The 20141-nt window shown below is 31.9% G+C and overlaps 1 protein-coding gene across 48 annotated transcripts in view; it reads left to right on the top strand.

The window, feature by feature from the left end:
- The window catches only part of RIMS2 (regulating synaptic membrane exocytosis 2), a 780681-nt gene that overhangs the window by 597734 nt on the left and 162806 nt on the right, over positions 1 to 20141 (top strand). For 29 of the 48 annotated variants that reach the window (XM_074267248.1, XM_074267268.1, XM_074267279.1 and 26 more), the window contains 2 exons: positions 16608 to 16780; positions 17697 to 17960. The exons of 8 other annotated variants lie outside the window; for them this stretch is intronic. In XM_074267248.1, coding sequence (XP_074123349.1) covers positions 16608 to 16780; positions 17697 to 17960 — 437 coding nt within the window. The remainder of the gene's footprint in view (positions 1 to 16607; positions 16781 to 17696; positions 17961 to 20141) is intronic. 11 more of the 48 variants (XM_074267328.1, XM_074267348.1, XM_074267377.1 and 8 more) reach the window with 1 other exon arrangement.

Raw genomic sequence — 20141 nt, 5'->3', positions numbered from 1 at the left:
TGAAACTAGGTTTAATTGAGGTCTAGTGGCAGGTTCAGGGTACAGGGAGTCAAATAGAGCTCCCCTGCAACCCTTTTGGATTCAGCACAAGGATACAGAGTTAAATGAGATCTAGTAGTGCAAGAGTCCCCTGTAAAGGAATTTAAAGAATTGAAAACCTAGACTGATAAAAGAGGTTTATCATGGAGTTTGGAAGTAAAGTTTAGTTCATAAAGTTGATGGTAGAGATAAAAGGCACCGGAACCAGAGTTCCAGTGGGCAGAAATCCTTTGACATGGCAGGTTGGGACCTCTGCAAAGAGAGGACTACAGTTTGGCTCTATTATAATAGGGGGCTTTGGACAAGCTGAAGGGACTCATGGGTGGAGTCCCAAGTTGGCTTTGGGCTGGGTTTCAGCCAGGGTTAGAATTTGAATAGAATTCAATGGGTTTCTGGACTGAGCCAGATAACAAAGATGAAAACTGTTTGTGTTTAGGGTGGAGTCCCCTCCCTGAGGTAGAGTCAAGGAGGTTTTAAGAGTTTTGGGATTTCCTCATCAATTAGAATGTTTTTCCTTGTGTCAAACCCAAATATGTCTCTTTGTAATTTATAGCCATAGGATCAAATTCTACTCTCTGAAACCAAGTGGGGGAAAAATTCTAATTCTATTTTCACATAATATATATATGGAGATTATTTTATTGTCTCTTTTCTACCTTAACATTCAAAAGTCTTTCAATTAATCTTTTTTGTGGCAAATTTTCAAACTTTCTCACCATCCTAGCTAGTTTCTTCCAAATATGTTTCAACTAGGAACATGAAAAATGTATTCTAGATATAGTCTGATCAAGTTATTACATGACATCCCAGCAAATACTGGGAGCCAGCTCTATTTTCAATTAATGGAGTCCAAGAATATAGTATTTTTATTTACAATAGTAGTCAATTGTATTGCAAAATGCTAAAATTAAAGTCTTTTTTCCTTAAATTTCATTCTTAAGCAGATCTTATCAATCCTTCACTGATATAATTCATCTAGGCCAAATGTGGGACTATATAGTTATCCTTATTAAATTTATAATATGTAAACGTTAGCCAACAATAATTTCATAATTTGTGTCATCTACAAATTGGATAAGAATTCTCCCTATGCTTTCAACCAAGATACTGATAAGGTATACATATACTTTAATAGTTATAAGATCCCTATTTAATTAGTATGCACACTTTCTTACCTAATGTAGACTACAATCTCTTTTCATATCTTAGCACAGAGCTGATAGCTCTGAAAAATTCATCACCTAATGGAAGACCTTGAGAGATGAACTGTCTTTAAACATACCTAGGCTGTTTCAGATCTTGTGTCCTGCTATCATTGTCTTCAAGAATCAAAGATCACTTTCACATCATAATGGGATATTGACGTAGGAATTTAGTGAATAATGTCTTTATTTTAAATTTACAATATTACTGAAATGGCAAAGAAAATATATAATTAAAAAATTGAACCCCAATTTAGTCAGATTAAACTATCTTTTTTTCATATATACCAATTGAGATTTGCATATAGAATTTGTTCTGTGCAAAATCATAGTACTAAAGGATGTTTATGGTTTACAGTGATGTTGTCGCATAGTACCTATGATTTCCTTGCATAATCTACATAGATAACCTAACTACAATTTCCAGTGGCAAAAACTTGGTCTTGAATAGACATGACAAACCTTTCAGTTTTCATCATCTTCATGACTCAGCTGCCTGTTGACAGTTGCCTTTTTAGCATATAATTGGCTAAGTTCATGTGAATGTTCCTCCTGGAAAATGTTTGTTTTTATTGATTAAGAAATTAAAACATAATTTGAACATTGCTTTACCTAGTTCTTAAGTGATGAATCTGGGATTAAAATATAATATTTTACTCCCTCAAGCAGGGCTTTTCCCAATACACCTGATATCAATATATGTAAATCTTAGATTCCTGTGGCTTTGATATCCTTGATTTGGACAGAAGGGCTTGGGGATCAATGAAAAGAACTTGAGTATGTTTAGTTTAGAGAATAGAGTATTTAAGTAGATATTATGATTGTCATATATTTTAAAGACATATGATAAAAAGATTGCACTGATTCTATTTGATTCAAAATAACAAAGGTCAAGCCACTCAGTGTGTCAGTAAATTTTTATTAAGCAAATACTGGGAGCCAGTCATTGTGCCAAGTATGGAGGATATAAAGAAAGGCAAAAGTCAATCCTTGTTCCCCAAAAGTCCATAGATTAGGGAAGGCCACAACTTGCAAACAACAATCTACAACCTAGAGTAGCTAGGTGACAGTGTTGGACCTAGAGTCAGGAAGACTCATCTTCCTGAGGTTAAATATTACTTTACACACTCCTTAGCTGTATGATTATGGACAAGTCACTAACCTTGTTTGCCTCATCTATAAAATAAGGTGGAGAAGGAAATGGCAAGCCACTCTAGTATCTTTGCCAATCTTGAAGAGCTGGACACAATTGAAATGACTGAAAACCAATATGTACTAAAAAGCATGCTGGGCCCTTCTACTTTTCACTATCTCTTGAAGTCTGTGCAATTTCATATTCATTGTTTTCATGGCATTATCTATCCTTCTCACCCTCCTTTAGTTTTGCTTTCAATCTTTACCATTATTAGGTTCTTTTCCACTGAGATCTGTTTTCTCATTATGTGGCCAAAGTATTTAAGCTTCAGTTTCAGTATTCCACCTTTCAGTGAATATACTGAATTAATTTCTTTAAGTATTGACTTGTTTTATCTTCTTGATTTCCAAGGGACTCCCAAAAGTCTTCTCCAGCATAAACATTGAAAATCATTGATTTTTTTCAGTGCTTAGCTTTCCTTTTTAGTATAATTCTCACAACCACATATTGCTACTGAGAAAACCATAGCTTAAAATATGAAGACCTCTGTGAGCATAGTAATGTCTTTGTTTTTTAAGATGTTATCTAGATTTCCCATAGCTTTCTTTCTAAGAAGCAAGCATTTCTAATTTCATGGCTGCATTTACCATCTGCATTGATTTTTTAGCCCAACAATATAAAATTTGACACAGCTTCTTTTTCTTCTTCTTCCTCTGTTTACTAGAAAGTGATAAGACCAGTTGCCAAAATCTTATTTTTTTAATGTTGAACTTTAATACAGCTTTTACATTTTTCTCTTTTACCCTTATCAAGAAGCTTCTTAATTCTTCAGTTTTTGCCATAAGGACGATATTCTTCATATATCTAAATTTGTTGCTATTTTCTCTAGCAACCTTAAAAAAAAAAAAAAAATTTTTGATTCATCCAGCCTGGTATTTCACATGATGTACTCTGTATATAAGTTATAGTAAATAAGATGGCAATGTACCATTTTTTCATACTCCTTTTCCAATCTTAAACCAGTCAGTTATATTATATTTGGTTCTAACTTGGTTGTAGACTTGTATACAGTTTTCCTGAAGACAAGTAAAATAATCTAGTATTCTAATCTCTTTGAAAATTTGCCACATTTTGTTGTGATCCAAACAGTCAAATGCTTTGTAGTCAATTGAGCAAAAGTACATGCCTTTCTGTAACTCCTTTATTTTCTCTATAATCCAGTAAAATTTGGTAATCTGGTCTCTAATTCTTCTGACTCTTTAAAATAAACCTGCTGATCTGGTAATTCTTAGTTCTTATATTGCTGAAACTTGGCTTGCAGAACTTCAAGCTTAACTTTATCTTTCCACCTTGTTTGACCTGCCAGTATTTGAATAGTCTTTTATCTCCCTAAGGTACATCCATGCTAGAACAGGAATTAGTACCTTACCCTTAAAGTGATTACAGCCTAGTGAAGTGGTAGTAAACATTTTCCCCTTTGGACTCAGCATTATTCTTTGCTACATGGAATTATAGCACTGTAAGGGAGAGTGGGAAAAAACTTGCACGTGCACATGTGATTCTAAGTATAAGACTCACACAATTCACAACATAGCTATCTAAACTCATAGCACAACAGTATATTATGCATATAGGATTCAAAGTATATCCTGTGGAAATCATTAACTTAGTAGGAAAATATCTTCAAAGATACATATAAAATGGAGTATAAAAATTCATGAGACACAAATTTCTGTGAAAAGTCATAGGAGAGAGACAACTTTTCTAACTGGGAAGGCTGCACTGTCTTTAATTTAATTTAATTTATGTGTCTTTAAAATTCATATAATTTCAATTGAAAGAGTTTTGGCAGATGGCATGTGTTAAGGGGCAGATCAATTCTCTAAGAGCCTCCACAACTGTGGATCATAGCATCTGAAGGAGTTGCAGGGCAGCCTTTGTTGACACAGGTGTTGTAGACTAGGAATGATATAAATTGGAGGCAGAGGGAAGAGGAGAGAGATCAGATAATGCAATGGCCTCTCTGTCACCTTGTATCATCCTTTCACAAGAGGAGATCCATTTTGCAGATCTGTGTTGGAACTCCAGCAGCTACTGTCAGGTGGCTCCCATATCCCAGCAACTCCTGTATTCCAACAGGCATGCTAGATATAGGGAGTAGGGGGAAACAGGAAAACATATATTTGAGGAATGGTGGATAGAACATTTTGATTGCCTTGGCACATTAAGCATAGGCTTGTTAAAAGGGGTAGAAAAGATAGGTCAAAATCAAATTTTAAAGGGCCATAAACTTCTAGGATCATGAGCTTTTTGGACAGACAAGCCTCTTTGCCATTTTCTGAAACCTAATGTGTGCCCAGCCCTTTGTAGGCATGGATGACAAGAAATATGAAGCATAAGCAATTCTAGAATCCAGAATCCCTGAGCTGGAAAGGCTTAGAGAGGCCTCTCTGGCCTACTCTGTACCTAAATGGAAATTTTTGTACAATCTTTACTCCTTAAAAGCAAGAACTCAATCTCTGCCTCCAGTAAGAGTTTATCACCTTCCACTCAGTCCTGGTCACTTGGGGATGGAAAGCTTTTCCTGACATTAAATCCCAGCTTGCCTCTGATTTCAGAGATAGATTTGACAGGGAAGTAAATTGTGAAGGCAAATGAAGAGTCAAAAAATTTTAATCAGTCAAATATGTACTATAATAGTATCATAAAGCAAGGTTAATTAAATTAATTTTAATATTGTATCATTTGATTAAGGTTTTTTTGTAATCTTTCCTTCTCTTAAGATCCTCACTTCTTAATTTCAGCTCACATAGAAAAGCCATTTCCAAAAACTAACAGAGGAATGTGGTCACACACTACTCCCTCCCAGAACTTGGTCTGGGACTTTCTGTTTATTCCATAAACAAAAACTAAACTGAGCTAGTTCTCATTACTAAGAGTTACCAAGAGTCATATATATGTCCCTGAAGGTGAAATAAAACCAGACAGAACCAGATCAGAGTGCCCAGATTAGGAGAGTGAGCTCAAAACTCATGACCAAGCTTTATTTCTCAGCTGCTCCTCTCAACCGCAACAATGAAAAATCTGGAGTTGAGAATTCTTAGCCTACCTCCTCATTAAATATCCAACAAGAGAAACACTCATTATTTGACAAAAAGTGCTGTGGAAATTGGAAAACAGTATGGCAGAAACTATGCATAGATAAAACATCTCATGCCCTAAACCAAGATAAGATCAAAATGATTTAGACATAAAGGGTAATAGCATAAGCAAATTAGGAGAGCAAGGAATAATTTACCTGTCAAATCTTTGGAAAAGGGAAGGAATTTATGACTAAATAAGAAATAGAGAACACTATGAAATACAAAACATACTTTTGATTACATTAAATTTAAAAGTTTTTACACTAACAAAACCAGTGCAGACAAGATTAGAAGAGAAGCAGAAATATGGGAAACAATTTTCTGATAAAGTCCATATTTTTAAAATATGTAGAAAAATGAGTCAAATGTATATGCTTATAAGTCATTCCCCAATTGATAGATGGTCAAAGGATATGAATAGACTAATTTTAGATGAAATTAAAGCTATCTATAGTATGAAAAATGCTCTAAATCACTATTTATTAGAGAAATGGAAATTAAAACAATTCTGAGATGCCACCTTACATTTCTCAGATTGGCTAAGATGACAGGAAAAGATAATGATAAATATTGGAGGAAATGTGGGAAAACTGGGGCACTAATGTGTTGTTGGTGGAATTGTGAACTGATCTAGCCTTTCTGGAAATCAGCTTAGAACTATACCCAAAGGGCTATAAAATTGTTCACACCCTTTGATCCAGCAGTGACTTTAGTGCGTCTGTATCCCAAAGAGATCATAAAAGAGGAAAAAGGATCCATATGTGCAACTCTTTTTGTAGCAGCTCTTTTTGTGGTGGAAAGTAATTAGAAATTGAGAGGATGTCCCTCAATTGGGGAATGACTTAATGAATTAAGTTATGGTATAATGTAATGAAATATTTTACTATGAGAAATGGTGAGCAGTCTGATGTCAGAAAAACTTGGAAAGACTTACATGAATTGATGCTGAGTGAAGTAAGCAGGACCAGGGTAACATTGTACATAGTTACAACAAAATTCTGTGATGATCAACTATGATAGGCTTAGGTATTCTCAGCAATCCAGCAATTCAAAACAATTCCAATAGACTTGATATGGAAAATGCCATTTGGAGCCAGAGAAAGAACTGTGAAAACTGAATATGGATCAAAACATACTATTTCATCTTTTTGTTTTGTTTTGTAGTTTCCTTTGTTCGTATTTTTCTTTCTCAATATCATTCATATCTAATATTTTAAAAATGATTGTACATGTATAAGCTATATTAGATTGTTTGCTTTCTTATGGAAGGAGTTTTTAAGGGAGGAAAGAAGAAAAATTGGAATGCAAAATTTTATAAAAATGAATGTTGAAAACTATATTTCCATGTAATTGGAAAGATAATACACTATTATATTTAAAAAATAAAAAAATAAAGAACTACCAATCATGTGTTGCTCTTAACTGGAGAGGTTCTAGTAATTTGCTGTCAGGAAGACAGACATAGATTTATACTGTTGCAGAAATCTTCCTTGGAGTCTTTGGCCACCAACAGAGACCATTGACCATTAATTTATTGATAATTGGCTGGTTCAATTTATAAATTGATTTTTAATACCTGGAAACTTACCTCTCAGAATTCCATATACCACAAAGGTAAGATTTTAGATTTGTCATTGGTGATGTATAGTCTAATTTTTATAATCCCTCCCCAGTTCTGTAATAATTAGCATGTTTTTGAGGTGTTCAGTTGTGGAAAAGATGCTATCACTAACAATATTTAGTATAGGAGATTTCATCCAGGTGATCTTTAATAAAACTAAAATTTATTTGTATGGTATAAAAGTTATCCTTTTATCTTTTGTTTTTAACAATAAATTTCCCTTCAAACTGTAATTCTACATTTTGTCATATCATGTTTTAGTTGCCTTCCACTATTAAGACTTTTGGGAAACATAACAACTCTTTAATCACTAAACTGGGAACAACTGATGAACTGCAGGGTCATGAATACATCTCTTCCAGTAAATTATTTCAAAACACATTAGATTTTAATTTATGACATTATTAAAACTGTTATGAGGAAAAGCATTTTAAATTAATTCTAAGATTTTAGGCTCCAAAAGTCATCTGATTTCTCAGTTATATCCTTTTATTGATTAATAAGTGGCTCTATAGAGCTAAAGTTATTTGTTTATTTATACTATATTAATATTTATGTATGTGCATGAATATCAAAGTACTTGATATTTATTATGACTTGTACTCACTAATTATTTTAATTAAGTATATTTAAAATTGCTTTGATATTTTTCTATGTAAATAACTTAATCATTTACCTTTTATATACCTAAAAAGTAGGTATTTGGAATTTGGAATTTTTTTCTGTTCACAATTGCTAAAAACATGAATTGCCCTCAAAATTTCTTAAAATGATATCTGTTAATGATAATCATGATAACATTAAGAAATGGTGTAGTATGAAATTTAACTTAATTTTTTTCCTTATGAAGTTTATTCTTCATTTAAAATATTAGCTCATACACCCAGCAAAAGAACACTGGGAAATGAGTGTGGACCACAACATTTACATTCTTTCTATTATTGTTTGCTTGCATTTGTGTTTTTCTTCTCAGGTTATTTTTACCTTTTTTCTAAATCCAATTTTCCTTTTGCAGCAAGATAATTTATATATACATATATTGTATTTAACATATACTTTAACATATTTAACATGTATGGGATTACCAGCCATCTATGGGACGGTGTGGAGGGAAAGAGGGGAAAGATTGGAATAGAAGTTTTTGTAAGGGTCAATGTTGAAAAATTACCCATGCATATATTTTTTCAAATAAAAAGCTATAACAAAAAATAAAATAAAACTATCACAATTCTATCACAAATGATCATCACATAATATTATTGTTAACTGTGTACAGTATTCTCTCCATTCTGTTCACTTCACTGAGCATCAGTTCATGTGTGTTTCCAAACTTTTCTGAAATTAGCCTGTTCATCGTTTCTTACAGAACAATAATATTCCATTACATTAATATACCATAGCTTATTCAGCCATTCCCCAACTGATGGGAAATCTGATTCATTTTCCAGTTCCTTGCCTCTACAAAAAGGGCTGCTACAAATATTTTTACCCACATGGCTCCTTTTCCTTCTTTGATGATCTCTTTGGCATAGAGATCCAGTACAGACACTGCCAAATCTAAGAATATTCACAGTTTGATAGTTCTTTGAGCATAGTTCCAAGCTGCTCTCCAGAATGGTTGGATCATTTCACAACTCCACTAACAATGCATTAGTGTTCCGGTTTTCCTACATTTACTCCAACATTTATTCATTATCTTTTCCTGTCCTCTTGGCCAGTCTGAAAGGTATGAAGTAGTACCTCAGAGTTGTGTTAATTTGCATTTCTTTAATCAATAGTGATTTTGAGCATTTTTATATGATTAGAAATGGCTTTAATTTTTTCATCTGAAAATTGTCATGAATAAGCAATTCTCAAAAAAACTGACATTCTCTAGAGGAAAAAAAAGTACTTCAAATCGCTACTGAGAGAAATGCAATTCAAAGCAAACTGAGATTCCATATTATATCTATCACACTGGCAAAGATGACAAAAATGTAAAATGATATATGTTGGAGAGACTGTGAAATAACAAGCACATTGATATACACTGTTGATAGGCTCAATAAGTGCATAGATGCATTCCAAAAAAAAAAATTCGGAATTTTACAAAAAAAGTTACTAATGGTACATCTCCTTTGATCCAGAAATACCACTGCTATATATGCTATGGCTATATGCAAAGAGAAAAGGTTACTATATGTAATAAATTGTAACTCGTTTTGGCCAAAAAAATACTGGTAGTAAAGTTATGACCACCAGTTGAGGAATAGCTACATATAAATATGATGGAATACTGTAAGAAATGAAGATATTTCATTTCAAAGAGGCATGGAAAAACATATGAATCCATACTGAATGAAGTAAACAGGACCAGAAGAACAATTTGTACTATCATATCAATATTATAGTAATGAAAAGTTTTGAAGACTTTTATAAACTGATGAAGAATTAAATAAGCAGAACCAGAACAATTTATACACTAATGTAACAGTAAAGACATATAACTTTGAGAACTTTTAGAACACTATTTAATAAAGTGATCATCCCTATTGACAAAGAAATGACAGGTTATTGTGCAAAATAAGAAATATATATATATATATATACATATATATATGCATGTGTAATTTGTTTATTACTATTGAGAATCTTACTTTATTTGTGAGTTTATTTACTTTCTTTTTTTAAAAAATGGGAGGGAGAGAAAATACACACACATGTATATATATATATATACATATATGTATATAGTTTACAATTTATAAAGCTGTTTGACTATGAGGTTTTTTACTTCTTTTTTTAAGGACTTGGGAGCAGGAAGTGAAAAAATAAATTTTTGCTAATTGAGCAAAAACAATTTTTAAAAGAGAGGTTTGGATTTCTGGTCATATAAAAACAAATGCTCTAAATCATTATTGTTCAGAGAAATGCAAATTAAGACAACTCTGAGATACTATTACACACCTCTCAGCTTGGCTAAAATGATAGGAAAAGATAAGGATAAGTGTTGGACAGGATGTGGGAAAACTGGCACACTAATACATTGTTAGTGGAGATATAAATTTATCCAATCATTCTGGAGAGCAATATGGAACTATGCCCAAAGAGTTATCAAACTATGCATATTCTTTGATCCAGCAGTGTCTCTACTGGGCCTACATTCCAAAGAGATTATAAAAAAGGGGAAAAGGACCCACACATGCAAAACTGTTTGTAGCAACCCTTTTTCTAGTGACTAGAAATTGGAAATTGAATGGATTGCTATCAGTTGGAGAATGGCTGAATAAGTTAAGGTATATGAATGTTATGGAATATTATTGTTCAATAAGAAATTACCCGCAGGATGATTTCAGAGAGGCCTGGAGAGACTTACATGAACTGATGCAAAGTGAAGTGAGTAGAACCAAGAGAACATTGTACACAATAACAGCAAGATTATGCAATGATCAATTCTGATGGACATGGCTTTGTTTGAGGTAATTTCTATGAGGTGATTTGAGGACAATTTCAATTTAGAGAAAACCATCTGCATCTAGAGAGAGGATTGTGGGGACTGTGCATCACAACATAGTACTTTTACATTTTTTGTTGTTTGCTTGCTTTCTGTTTTCTTTCTCATTTATTTTCTTTTTGATCTGATTTTTCTTGTACAGCATGATAATTGTGGAAATATATATAGGAGAATTGCACATGTTTAACATATATTGGATTGCTTGATGACTAAGGGAGGGGGCAGGGAGAAAGGAGGGAGAAAAAATTTAGAACACAAGGTTTTGCAAGGGTGAACATTGAAAACTGAATATATTTTGAAAATAAAAAGCTAAAAACAAAAATAAAATTAAAATTAAAAGAGATTGGGGGTGTTTATGCTAGAAATGTAAAATAGTGCATGCATATGCAGATGAAGTCACTATATTGTTAATTATGATCAATTGTTTGACTTTTTACAAGAGAGCTTTCTTAGAGGGTAATTATAAATATTTGTAATGTAAAAAGAAATCATACCAATACAACTTTAAAAAAGAAAAAAAGAAGATTGAAGGTGATAATGAGAGATGGATAAGAAGAGGAAGGATGGTTAATTAATGAGATAAGCTTAAATAAGATTAGTAACAACACAGAAAGAATTAGGTTGGCAAAAAACAAAAATGTCCACTTCATTCTCTAAGTATGAGCAAAGGAGGATGGTATATGGATATATTGAGGGGTTTTTTGTTGTTGTTGTTGTTGTTGTTTGGTTGGTTTTTGCTGAGGCAATTGGATTAAGTGACTTGCTCACGATCACACCGTTAGAAAGAAGACTTGTACAACAACATCAGTAAATTTCTGACTTGCAAATTGAATGCAAAATTTCATTGCATTCAATGAACCCCTTAACCATCTAACCGCCAATGTTTAGCTCCAGAAACATTCAGCATAGTGAATAGAATTAAAGGTGTCAGGGGTTGATCTAAAGTTGAGGCTTAGCAGGAATATAGGAAAGAGCCCTTTCATAACATTTCTCATATATGTCCCTTTCTATCATTTAATACAGCCATGACCCTTGGTGAAGGCAGACTCTCATCATCTTACACACCTAAACTGCTGCCTTCTGATTGCTTTTTCTACCACCAGTACCTCTCTATTCCTTTCTATCTTCCACTCAACTATCACACACATAGTCCTAAAGCAAAAGTCTGATAAGATCACTTTCTAATCTGTAAAATTCAATGACTTCCTATATAATATATACAAATATAAAAATCTTCTTTTTTTTTAGCTTAAAAGCCTTTCATATCCTGGCCTCTTCCTATATTTCCAATTTTCCAATCTTCATCCGACCACTTATTCTGCTATCCAATGACATTGACCTTGCTCTTCTGAGAACAAAATACACCATCTCCTAAATCTTTGCTTTTTAACTGGCTGTCCCCCAGACCTGGAACATTCTCTTTCCACATCTCTGTCTCTTAGCTTCCTTCAAATCCCCGCTAAAATCTCAATTTTTACCAAAAATCTTTCCTGATTCTTATGCCTTGTCTTTGTTGATTATCTCCAATTAATCCTGAATGTATCTTATGTATATGTAATTATCTGTATGCTAGCTTTCTTATCAAGCTGTTAGTCCCCCTTTTAGGGGAGGGGGTGGAAGACTGTCTTTTTTGCCTTTCTTTATATCTCTCAGCACTTAGTATCTGTTACATAAGGGACTATTAATAGATATTTGTTGACTGACTGAATGATATTTTTATAGGAGGGAAAAAAAACCCAGAATAGCAGTAAAGAAATAGGAAAATTAATAGAAGTGATTGAACAATATAAGATCACCATGTAGAAGAATAGCAAGAATAGATCATGAGCCAGTTTTGCACTAAGATTACATTGGGTTGTTGCTGATTATAGCTAGTTCTCATTTAAGTTCAAAAAGCTTTGATTTCCACATGCTTCATTGAAGATGAAGATCAAATAATTGGACAAGACTATTGGTCATTATGCCATTTTAGCATTATAGAAGTGGAGGAAGCTACTTATAATACTCCAGTATTAATTTGCTTGTAACTATGAAGAAAATGTTTCCTTAAAAATGTATTTCCAAGGCATACAAAGGAATTCAATGGCAAAATACGACTCAGTATTTATGCTTGCTTTAAACACAAATTTAGGAACATGCTTATTCCATAGTTAAGAATATGCATACTGTATAGTATTTTATAGTTTGTGTTTAATTAGATTATAAAAATTAGTCTCAGCATATCAATTTCACAATTTTATAAAATAAAGTATAAGTCTATGACTAGGTCTATTTTTATAGGTTGCATTAAATTCAACTTGTCTTTTTAAAATTTCTTTTTGTGTACTCTACAAGCCAGCTATGTTAGTTTACACACAGTTGCTCTTCATCTCCATTGCCTTTGCTCTGGTTGTGCACCATGCTAATAATGTTCCCTCTCCCGCCTAACCTGTTCTTAAATTTCCTGGCTCCCTTTAAGACTCAGTTCTAACACCATCTTTTTTCAGAAAGCCTTTTCTGATCCTCCTTACTCCTTCCACTCTTTGTCTCTAAGATTTCTTTCCAACTCCTCTACATATAATTCATATGTATCTATTTATTTAAACGCATCTACTTATTGAAACATTGTCTTCATCATTCTGATATAAGGTCCTTGTGGACAAAAAACTGTTTTTGGCCTTTATATCTCTAGTGCCTATCATAATATCTGACACATAGCAAAGGTTTAATAAATGCCTGGGGGAAAAAAATCAGAACTAATTTAATCAACACTCATTAGAGCCACTTTCCAGAAACACTGGTAAATTGAATGTTAAACACTGTAAGCATTTGATGCACTTTTTATTTGGCACTGTGTCTGGCTAACTGAGAAAATGATCTAATATGACTTCTGAAATTAGTTCTATTGTTTCCTAAAAGAATAATATTACATATTTATAATATTGAAGCAACAACAAACTGAGACATCATCCTTTTTTCTGACTACATTTTGCTTTGTTCCATTTAGATAATTATTTTTCCATTATGCCTTAGTCAATTAACTTTTAAAAAATAATTTATTGCATGGATACTATAAGTATTATATTTGATATTGTTTCTGTTGATACCCTCTCTGCTTCAGTTGGTCCTCTCAACATATAACTTCAAAGTTCATTTGACTTATTTCATATTGCATGCAAAATATAATCTAAATAACATTTAAATTCAGAAGCTTTACTGTTTCCTCATATTTTTCCTTAAACATAGATCTTACCATATGGCTCCCCTATTCAATAAATTCTAGTTTGTCTCTGTTGTCTCTAGAATTAAATACAAACTCCTCAGTTTGACTTTTAAAATCCTTCATCACCACATGATTCTATCCTCTTTCCATCTTCCATATATATCATTCTCCTTCCCATATTCTGTTGTTTGCCTGAACTGGCTTTCTCTCTGATACATACAACATTTCTTTCATGTCTTCAAGTCTTTATTTGCTCATGCCTGGAATGTACTTCTTTCCCACTGCCACTTAAGAGTCATTCTCTTCTTTGAAGTTAAACCTCAAACTTCACCTTCTAAACAAAGTATTTATTTCCTTGTCCTCCAATTGCTAGTGCCTCCCTAATCCTCCTGTGACTTCTTTGTGCTTAATTACATGTATGTATTTTGCACTTATTCTGAATATACTTAACTATGACTATGTCACCTCCCATTATAAAATGTTAAGTTATTCGAAAAGAGGAATTGTTTCATTTTTTGATATTGTATCTATATTCTCAACACCTAGCATAGTTAGTGGAATAGAGTAGACCTTTAATAAATGCTTTCTGATTGACTGTTCATCATGCAACTTTGGTAAATTAAATATTTAAATTTTAATGTGTGTAATTTAATATCTACAGTAAATTTTAAGGAGTTTAATTTAATGCCTCTCTCTTTATGAAAAGAAATGAAGTAAAATTTCACATGATTTCGATACATTTATTAAAGTGGTATTCTGGACAAAACTTAAAAGTTAATTTTTAAAACAAATTTTGGATTTATTCCTTGCTACCATGCCTCTTGGTGCTAAACTGAATTTGTCAGCATGAAGTGAGAAAGATAAGATTTTGTTATGAATATTCTATTAAAACTCAAACAAACAGGCTATATTTGTAGAAAAAATATCTTCTAAAGGTTCAGGAAAATTTCTGGAAAATTAATTGCATTCATTGTGTTAATGGAATTTTTCTTCAAAAATGAGAAGAGGCTGATGAAATCTAAGTTCCCCTTTGACTCAGATGACTATTAATAAATTCAGCCAGAACACTCATTTTGCAGAAGAATAAAATCAGGCAGACACTGAGAAGTGAAATGACCTTCCCCCATAACATGGGTAATCAGTGAAAATTCTGGCACTAGATTATAATTTCCTCACTCAGTCCATTGTTGCCTACTGTCCCAACTATACCAAACTATGATGACATTACGCACATGCACACACACACACAAATGTGTATATATGCACACTCATACATGAATATTGTACATATATATGTATGTTTATATATGTGGTTTTGTGGGAAGCTTTTCATGTTGGAAGCTTCTGCTAAAGAACTTTTTTTTACAAATAAAGATCTTTACCTTCTCTACCTGGAAACCTAAGAAATTAAGGGACTCATTCAGTGTCGGAAAATCAGTATGTTTCAAGACTTGAACTCAGGTCTCGAGATCAGAACAAACTCTTCACTAATCCATGCTATTGTTTACTAATATTTTGATATGAAAATGTACTTTTTTTTGCAGTATTAATGCTGTCAAATATATTTGAATATATGTTTCCTTCATAAAATTTACCATTGTGGCAATTATCAAATAAGACAAAGAAGGTTATTAGTTATCATCTTGTTCATTTGAACTCCATATGCAAAATATTATTAAATATAAGTCTCTTGAATCATTGCTAAGACCCTCTGAACAATCAAAACAACTAAATTATATTCAGTATAATTTGTTTTACTCATGTTTTATCTTCCATTTATTTGAAAAAGAATGAATTGTCAGTGGATAGAGTGCTGGGCCCACAATGAGGAAAACTGGAGTTCACATTTCATCTTAGAAACTCACTAGATGTGTTATCCTGGGCAAGTCATTTAACCTCTGTTTGCTTCAATATATTCATCTGTAAAATGAGTATAATAGCACGTATCTCAAATGGTTGTTGTAAAGATTAAATGAGATAATATTTGTAAAGTGATTAACAGAGTGTGATGTTTAGTAGCTGCTATATATATGCTTATTCCCCCATCTATTCACTAGAATATTAAATTAATCAAAAAACTATTTCCTGACTACTTTAGAAAACAGTGGCTTTACTACTGTAAACAAATATCAATTTGATCATTGCAATTTCATTATAAATTATATTGAGCTCTTCTAGTAAGTTTAAAATCATCTGAAATTCTTTGATATAGTTTAGAGATGTCTCGAGATTTTTAGGATGGTGATGTGATAATTTGGCTTCTAGGCATCATACTGTTTTCATGGAAACATAACAGTGGAAAGCAAATTGTCAAAGAAATCAATAGTCAGTACTTTAGCTTTTGTAAATACAGTTGGACATTTTATAATAATTATTTTTTATTTGAAAATCAAAATCTCCATTGTTTTATTATTAAACAAAATCCTTATATTTCTTTCACTATTTTCCTCTCTCTTCATTCTCTCACACTTTTCCTTTTGTCTTCTCCTCCCCTCCTCCAATACAACTCATCGTAACATAAAAGCCTTAATAACTAACATTAAAATATTCTAAAAATGTTCTAATGTCATCTGTATAAATAAATAATTTTGTATAAATTGAACTGTTCTTTTGGGGTAATTGTTTTTGACTTTTGTGTTAGAAACAGTACAGTGAGTTTTTCTAAACAGTGGTGTTCCTGTAAAAAATTTAGATCCTGAAAGAAAAAAAAAGAAGAAATTGCTTTGTGTTTGTGCTCATAACTTCTATATGTTTGTTGATCTATATTAACAGTATCGCTCAGGGAGAGATCTTCATCGAGGGGCGGACAATATTTCCACTAAATCTTCAGACAGTGATGTAAGTGATGTGTCAGCTGTATCAAGGACTAGCAGTGCATCTCGTTTCAGCAGCACAAGTTACATGTCTGTCCAATCAGAACGACCAAGAGGAAATAAGAAAATTAGGTGAGTGAATGGAACTTAAGTGGTCAACTTCTTGATGTATTATGAGTGACTTTGATTTTTCCTTTGAAGAAAGCCAAAGTATACTTTCCTAAAAGATATATATACACACATACACATTAAGCATTCAGGTAAAAGAACATTGGAGGCATGATTTGCATTATTATTAAGATATTATTTCACATTTCTTGGACAGGAAAAATTTTCTTGAAGACAGTAAGAATTTCTTCTACTATATAATATGCAATGGTAGCAATGTTATTATTTTTTGTTCATGTAAACTATTTTAATTAAATAATTGTATTTGTATATATGTCAATACTTTGTATTAGCATGTATCTGCTATAGGGGATTTCAATTATTGAACATAGAAAGCTATTTTATAGAATGCTTTCAAACATGGAAAAAGTTAGGATAGTTTTTAGTACTTTTATTAGTAGAATTTCTATTATACTACTCATATTTTCACACCTGCATGAAACAATCTTTTATAAGGAAATTTAAAGTGCACTTCATAAATTCTTTTAAAGTAGATAGTTATATTTTACATCTAATCCATAAAAATTTCAGGTATAACAAGTGAAAAAAATTTAATGTAGTTCTTCCTCATGGATAAAAAAACTATCTGTAACACAGATTCCATATGCTTTTGCCTTGTTTGCATACAGCCTCATGTGAGGGGGAAATGTGATTTACAAACTATTCTGAGTAAGTTGGCCCCTTAGTGCTCTTTTTTGGTAAATACAAAAGTTTTTGACTTTAAAAATAACACCAAATTTTGACTTATATTTTCTATTTTACTTTTTTCATCCTCCTTTCTGTTTAATTTATTTTTGTGTTTTATATGCATGTTTTCCCCTGACTTTCTTTTTTGTTTGTTTGTTTGCATGCCTTCTTCAATTTTGGTTGTCTACAAAAGATCAAAAGAAATAGAGGAGGGTGGGCAAGAAGGGGATATGCATGAGGAGATAGTTCCTGAGGAAAAGAAGCAGGAAGAAGAACTGAAGGAAGAAGGAAGTATTGAAAAAGAACAAGGGGAAAAGCCAACAAAAAATCAAAATAATGAAAAAAGCAGAGAATCAGGAGGTGAGGAAAAAAAGCAAGATAAAACTGAGGAAAGTAAAGAAACAGAACAGTGTAATTCAAAAGATTTACAAAGACGATTCTCACAAGATGATGACAGGTAATATTTACTTATTTCTGTAGAGATTTCCCATAAGTAACTTAGCTCCTCTTCCTCAGCATTGAAAACTGTTTCATTTCACTTGTTTTATTTTTCTTCTTTTTTATTTTTATTTCATTCTTGTTTTTATTTTTGAATACCTTAAAATTTTCTTCTATAATTTATTGAAATCATGCCAATTAATAATCAGTCATACTCATGTACCTTCAGTTTACTGAATTATAGTTTTGAGCTTTAATTTGTGAGACTGTTCACATATTCTGAATAAGATTAGATTAAATACTTCTTTTTTAGGTCATTTAAATCAATTATACTATGTGAATTTGATAACAAAGTTGACATATATTCTAGAATCTGCACAAATTTCAAAAATACTTTTTGTATAAATGATATATATTTTGACCAAGTCTTTATAATTGTAAAGCTTAGAAACTGTTGAAAATTTTAGCCTACTTACTAAATAATTAGGTGCACATAATTAATGTGAAATAAATTAAATATGAACAAGAAGAGTAAGAAATAAATGACTAAGTAATCAGCCATTGTTGATATAGTAACAAAAAAAATTTTTATTTAGTCTTCATTTCTCTTTGCTTTGTGCCCTGAGAAGTCCAGGCATCAAGGTGTTTCTGGGCTTTTCAATATGCTTTTCTTTGAGGTCTCCCATCCCATAAAAATAACAACAAAAATAAAATAGATAAGAAAATGTCCTGGAAAGTTAGTCCTAATTAAATTTATTCTGAGGTAAATGTAACAAAATGATTCCTCTCCTTGAAAAAAAGCATACAATCAAAGAATTTTCTGTGAGGGAGGTTTTATTTAAGACAGCAGCTTTTAGCTTGATTGGAATAATTGGGAGATGAGGATAAGATGATGGAAGGTAAACAAGCTGAAAAAGCAAGCTATAAAACATACACTTTTAGTACCTTATAATGATGGTTGTTATATAGTATCCTAAGGTTTGTGAAATATTGTATATATCTTATTTTATTCTTATCATAACCCTATGAAGTATATACTGTCACTACTCCCAATTACAGATTAGTAAGCTGAAACCAGGAGATGTGATTTGATCAGGGTCACACAGCTAATAAGTACCTTAGACATTATTTGAGCTCATATCTTCCTAATTGCAAATCTTGTGCTATCCCCTGTATCAAGCAGGGAACAGAACATAAAAATATTACAAGAGCAAAATAATAAATTAATACATTGTGTTACAAATATCTGAAATTTCTCATCTCAATCCAGTTATCTTAAAGATTTAAACTCATAAAAATAAAAATTGAAAAGATCGTGAAGATCATCTATTACAAAAACCTCATGTTCTAAGTGAAGAAACTAAGTCCCAGAAAGTTTACATGTCTTGTCCAAAGCCTTACATCTAGAAAGGGGTGCAACTGGAACTTGAACCAAGACTTTTTTATCTCTATGGCCAATGGTCTTTCTAAAATTATCTATTGCAATTGATTTCTTAAAACTTCCCTTGAATTAGTCAGAAATTTGACGTTTTGGTAAATTAAACTATAATTTTACTTATAACTGGTCATCAACATGTATATTATACCAAAATTTGGATCATTATAAGGTAGCATAATTCCTGATTGGGCTTTATTAAGGCATTGAATATGGGAAATCATTTTTCCTAATGGAAGTGTTGTCTAATAAGATCACCTAAGAAATTTTATTTTCTTCACTTTCACAAAGTGTCACATGTTAACTAGTGTCATACACTAAATTATATATTTTAGATGTTGCATGTGTTATATAATTTTAGTCTAAACTGATGATTTCTCTGATTTTATGATTTATCTATTAATTATACTAGGGAAAGATTTTTAAAAATTTATATCTGAAGAAAATTCTTTAATTTATATTTTAGGACTACTGTCTCATTAATTCAGATAAATATTTTCCTAGTAGTTTTGGGAAATGGTCACACAATGTCTTTTCCTATCCCTCTAGAAGTTGAAAATGTCATTTCACCCCTTCCTAAGTTAATTTCCACTCCATAAACTCCAGTGATAGCAACATATAGAAATGCCCATTAGATTTCTCTCAAGAGTAAAGTTGTGATACTATATCACTCATAAATTTAGATGTCAAGGCCATAATAAGAACCAAAATAGTAAGCAGTATGTAGTATGTTATAAGAGAATGAGATAGTCTCCACTTACTCCT

The sequence above is a fragment of the Sminthopsis crassicaudata genome, chromosome 1, assembly GCF_048593235.1.
Source record: "Sminthopsis crassicaudata isolate SCR6 chromosome 1, ASM4859323v1, whole genome shotgun sequence".
NCBI classification, from domain to species: domain Eukaryota; kingdom Metazoa; phylum Chordata; class Mammalia; order Dasyuromorphia; family Dasyuridae; genus Sminthopsis; species Sminthopsis crassicaudata.
Note: the sequence above shows the minus strand (reverse complement) of the source record. Positions and strands in the feature narration are given on the sequence as shown.